Source organism: Coenobita brevimanus, chromosome 28, assembly GCF_032717465.1.
Source record: "Coenobita brevimanus isolate Jiangsu-jjx chromosome 28, ASM3271746v2, whole genome shotgun sequence".
In the NCBI taxonomy this organism is placed as follows: domain Eukaryota; kingdom Metazoa; phylum Arthropoda; class Malacostraca; order Decapoda; family Coenobitidae; genus Coenobita; species Coenobita brevimanus.
Window position 1 is genome coordinate 37,787,278 of NC_136981.1, and position 5,568 is coordinate 37,792,845.

General features: G+C 42.2%; 1 protein-coding gene across 1 annotated transcript in view; it reads left to right on the plus strand.

Moving 5' to 3' along the window:
- Nucleotides 1–983: 983 nt before the first annotated feature.
- Surf4 (Surfeit locus protein 4) overlaps nucleotides 984–5,568 on the plus strand; it is a 13,973-nt gene continuing 9,388 nt past the window's right edge. The window contains exons 1-2 of the mRNA XM_080268516.1: nucleotides 984–1,095; nucleotides 5,349–5,568. The exon at nucleotides 5,349–5,568 is cut by the window's right edge and continues 44 nt beyond it. Coding sequence (XP_080124642.1) covers nucleotides 1,045–1,095; nucleotides 5,349–5,568 — 271 coding nt within the window. The 5' untranslated portion in view covers nucleotides 984–1,044. The remainder of the gene's footprint in view (nucleotides 1,096–5,348) is intronic.

Consider the following 5,568-nt stretch of genomic DNA (forward strand, 5'->3'; position numbering starts at 1 on the left):
TAAGTACTGATAAGGGGAGCGAGATAGGGAGACCAAGGATAAGATGGAGTTAGAGACTGACTAGAAGAGTGTACAGTATGTGAGTGAGGTGGAAAAGGGGAGGAAGAGAGGGAGACCGAGGATGAGATGGTATAAGAGACTGTCTAGAAGAGTGTATGCAAGGAGGGGGAAGCCGAGGATGAGATGGAGGGATAGGATGGGGAGGTATATAAGAGAGGGGATATAGTTGTAGAAAGGGCAACCTAATGACAGAGGACAGAGTGACAACATGGATGCGATTTGTTTGTGGCCACCCCTTACGGGATTAAGGCGTCTGGCAATAGACAGACAGACAGATAGACGGATAGATAGATGTTGCTCTCTCTTAATATAGGCTTTCACGGCACAGTATACATTCCATGCGACACTCCATACCTCATAACCAACGTTCAGCATATTTTACGCAACAGTTAGAGGAAAAGATATCGACTAGTAACCAAGGAGACTATTTAATGCCCATTGAAATTCGTGGAAGATATGAGAATGGCCGCCTAAGTTGATGAAATTAACGAGCTATCATATTTAACATTTTGAAATTACCGCCCTGCCCTGGGGTGGATAACGTGGCAGACGAAGGGAGAAAACACGAGTTATATCCAGCTTTCGTATCGGAGCAACAGAATTTGCCATATTATACGATCTTTCCTTATAAATAAATAAAAGATAGACGGGGAATTAAATTGGAGTTAATGTATTGAGTGTCAGATAGATAATATGTAGGAAAAATAGATAAACTGGCATTCTTCCTACCGATGACGTAGCCGTGTTGGAAGGATAGAGGCAACAGAATAACTTTTACTTATTCAGGCTGGAGGGACCGGGACTGCACAGGGGGAGCCAGTCACCATTAAATAAACCCTAAACACCGTATTTCAATAAGAGGAAATTTTTATATCGTGTTTTTTTCGAGTTTGTAAAATAGCAAAGCAGCTCAAACGATCCCTCACTCAGCACCACAACAGCACCAGCCCCAGACACTCAAGCCTTTCCCCCTCCACCACAGAAATGCAGAACCAGAATGAATTTTTGTCCAGAGCGGAGGAGTTTGCAGATCAAGTAAGCCCCCCACAGTCCTGTAAAATGGCTGGTGTTGGCGTGACTAAGTGAAATAAGGCTGGAGGGAAGGGGTCAGCTGGTAGCCTTCCCGGTGTGGACCTTTGACAGATGGTTTTAGCTGACCCACTCTGATGGCCTGACCTATTTAACAGCCATTTCACCTTTTGTCCTAGTAGAATTTTATGACCAATGGGTTTAACGTTGATATATATTCCATAAATGCCGTGTAGGTAGAGTTACATTGGCATACTTTCACTCGTAGCTGTAGAAGGAATGCCCACGTAACTTAGTGTATTGTAGTACTTGAAGAATGCTTATATAACTTTGAATATATGGGCAGGCGGTTTAATATTCATATATGCTCAGATTTTGTATAGGTAAAGTTTGAATAGCTTACTTTTAGTCATAGCTTTTCAAAGAATGTCAGGATTATTGTTAACCAACTTGAGAAACGTAGCTATGTACGTAGAGAAGCCTGTATGTATGGATGCCTGTGTGTGTGTGTGAACAGTGGAAGCTGTAGTGTTAATTTGTTATATTTAAAGTGTGCATTTGTGTGAGTTGGAGGGAGGATAGACTAATGGCAGATGACAGCACTGTGGAGGTGATTTGTTTGTGGCCACCCCTTATGGGATTAAGGTGTCTTGCAATAGATAGATAAATAAGTAGATAATTATATCTGTAGTTGGATAATATACAGCAGAAATCACAACTATACCTGTTTTGCTCAAACTTAGCATAAAAGTGCCATCCCATCTTGAATGCTGAAGTAAACGAGATTAGCACTAGAATGTGATGCTAGTCACAAAGAAGTGCTGTGGAATGGATGTGGAGCTGTAGTAATGTCTGTCTACCACTGAGCTACATGACATAAGCTGCAAAATATGAAAATCTGGGCCAAGGGAAGGTAAAAGCAATATAGATTTTTTTTATGAAACTGTAGGAGCTCCCATGTATATAATTAACACTCATATTTTTTCTCAAGTAATTTAGAGTATAATTAATAGTGTTTGCTTAAAAACCTTATGGAAAGACATAATTTTGAAGAGATAACCATACACTTTTATTTGAGGTAGTGGAAGCACCTTAGCAAATCAGTTCTTCTCCTTCCTGATGGTCTGTCTATCTATCTATTGCCAGGCGCCTCAATCCCGTTTGGGGTGGCCACAAACAAATCGCCTCCAAGTCGCCCTGTCCCCCGCCATTTCACTGCCCTGCTCCCAACTCACACCCCCCTCTCTCATATACCTCATTCCTGATGGTGTGTTATATTTTTCTGAACACTTCTGTGGTGGTAAATAAATGTTTCACGCAGAATTTGTTTCCCTGTTGTTTTTTGCTGTCCTGCCGTGTCAACTCGTCTGACTCATAAGTTGTAATGGCGGAAGGACTGTCCTAACCTCCGTGTTTAACTAAATCTAACGCATTGTGTCTTAGCTGTATTTGATAATTAATCTAACCTAACCTAGCAACCAGTTGGGAACTTGGGAAATAAAAAAACGCCTTTCTATACATTGAGTAAGACAGAGAATCGTAGGTACGGCTTATGGAACGTCATGATAAAAACAACAGGATATTATTTTAATATGGAAAGGGAAATTTACCACCTTGAATACAGTCAGAAAAGTACAGAAAACAAACTGGAAAATATGAACAGACTTGGTAAGATGCTTCAGCCCCAAATAAAACATATGTTCACCCTTGAAAATACCGGTATCAACAACAAAACCACCAGATTTACACACCGCAGCAAGTTGAAGCAGCCATCAGTCATGTTGGACTTTTAAGTTGATTTGGCTCCAAAGTCAGTTCGTCACCAATTGTTTGTCCTTACTAACCTGACCTAATGTGACCTACCCTAACCTGACACAATCCAATGAAACAACCAAAATCAACTTAACCTAACCTACCATACCTGAATGATTTAGAGACGAATGAGTTTGGGGTACCAGTCAACCCATTGCCCTCTGCAGGATGACGCCACCGCCGATGTCAACAAACCTAACTACTTGCTCTTGAGTTCCATGTTATTTTTGCAGAGTTTGAGTGCCATTAATGAATTATACAATCTTTAGTAACGTACCATAAATCATATTTCTACAGACTCTATCTATCTTTCTATCTATCTATCTATCACACTATTGCCAGATGCCTTATTGTGTAAGGGGTGACCACAAACAAATTGCCTCCATGTCACCCTGTCCCCTGCCTTTTTGCTGTCCTACCCCCCAGCTCACACACCCCTCTCTCATATACCTCTCCACTCCATCCCTCCATCTCATCCTCTGCAGACTCTGGGTGTCATAAATGAATTGATAAATGTGAAAGATAATCCTTCTTGTAAAATTTACGTAGTTTATTAATGGGAGCTGCCCTGTAGTACTGTATGTCCAAAATCTGGGCCAGGTTAAGGTAAAAGCACTATTGGATTTAATTTTGAGTGGAGAGATATATGAGAGAGGGGTGTATGAGCTGGGGGGAGGACAGCGAAATGGCAGGGGACAGGGTACATGGAGGCGATTTGTTTGTGGCCACCCCTTATGCGATTGAGGCATCTAGCAATAGATAGATAGATGGTGTCATTACAAGAAGTATTAGCACATGATGAGATAGGGACAGAAATAATTGACAGTATCTTAGCAAAACCATGGAGTGTGGATGTTGATGGTAGGGTTGTGAGAGGCAGACTGAGAAAGACTTAAGATGAGGTTGTAGAATGTGACCCCAGGGATAAGGTACTGAATAGGGATGCTGCTAGAAATCGAGTAGCATGGAGAGCTGCCAGTAGGTGAGCAGGTCTGACATAGGGAAGTACAACAGTCCCTGGCTATAACAGACTAATTGTGGGGAAGCCTGATCCAATCAAGCTGAAAATATGTTATATCCGATGGTCCCCCCTGAGGTGGGATTTCAAGCACATGTTTGAAAGTAAATGAGTACAACAGCATATTTCAGTACTAACAATGAAGACTATACCCATTTTACACTAACCTGGCCCATAATTTTGCCCTTCTGCAGCTGATTTCACATCCTTGGTATTGTACTTTTGTGGTAGGTGGTGGCAACCATCATTCGCTCACTTAATGTAGTGCTGCCTACTTTTTTCTTCATCTTTATCATTTATTTTCTGTGTCTGCCCTCTTCTTTTCCCATTTCTCACCATCATCCACTCACCTGATGAAGTGCTGCCTACTTCTTCCTTCATCTTTGTCATTCTTTTTCTGTATCTGTCTGCTCTCTTCCTATTTCTTACCATCATCCACTCACTTGATGTAGTGCTTCCTACTTCCTTCACCTTGATATTGTGGCATTCCTGCTTTCAAGAATCCCACTTTAATATTTGTTTCTATATGAGACAGAGTTAAATCTGCATTCAGTAAAACTTCAATTTAACTTACTTCAGTAGACCGGATAACAGATTTAACAGACACTATGAAGCCACTGGACATCCATCGCAATAACGAACAATGTTCTTAAAATGTGGTGCAGTGGGTGGCAGTACATGTGTTTCATGAAGAAGTGCAATGACAAGGATGTGAAACAAGCTGCAGAAGGGTGAAATAATGGGCTAAGTCAGTGTACAATGGGTATACCCATTTTATACTGTGTTGTGATAGATGATGATGACCATCATCCACTCACTTGATGTAGTGCTGCCTGTTTTCCTTTCATCATTCTTTTTCTGTGTCTACCATCCTCTCTTCCTACTTCATCCTTTCCCACTTGTCACCATTTTTAACTGTTCTTTCCACTTCAGCTGACTCTGCACTGAGTGACAAGCCTAATGGCTTCCTGTAACCCAGGAAACCATTTACAGCACTGGGTTAAACCTTATAACCGAGTCACGACATGAAATGGAGCCAACTATGGTGCCCCTGTTACCTGGGTGGAGACACAAATGTGGTGCCCATCCAGAAACCAAACCTTAACCACATGGGAGCACCTGTTCACTGCATGGGACAGCCCTGCAAGGGCAGTTACTTGCCTGTGGTTGATGGATCTGATCACCCAGACTGATGGGTTGATCGACAACAAACTATCATGTTTGCTTAACTGCAAGATTTGAACTGAAGTTGCATTAAACTTGCCACTTGTGTCAAATGTTTTCCATGCTGTACCGTAGCAGAGCCATAATTATGTTCTAGAGTTTATTTCATTATCTGTTTTTCCAGCCAGTAATACATGATGTGTAGCTAGAGTGTTGAGTACCGGTATGTATTATTGCAGGCACTGACCCCTTATTTCCTTTTCAGTTTCTGCGGTACAGTAAAAACTACCTCCCCCACGTAGCGCGGCTGTGCCTGGTGAGCACATTCCTGGAGGACGGCCTGCGCATGTGGTGGCAGTGGCATGAGCAGCGTGAGTACATGGACATCTCCTGGGGCTGCGGCTACTTCCTCGCCACCGTCTTCGTCCTCGTCAACCTCATAGGACAGCTGGGTGGCGTGTTTATGGTTCTCTTCCGCAAGAAAG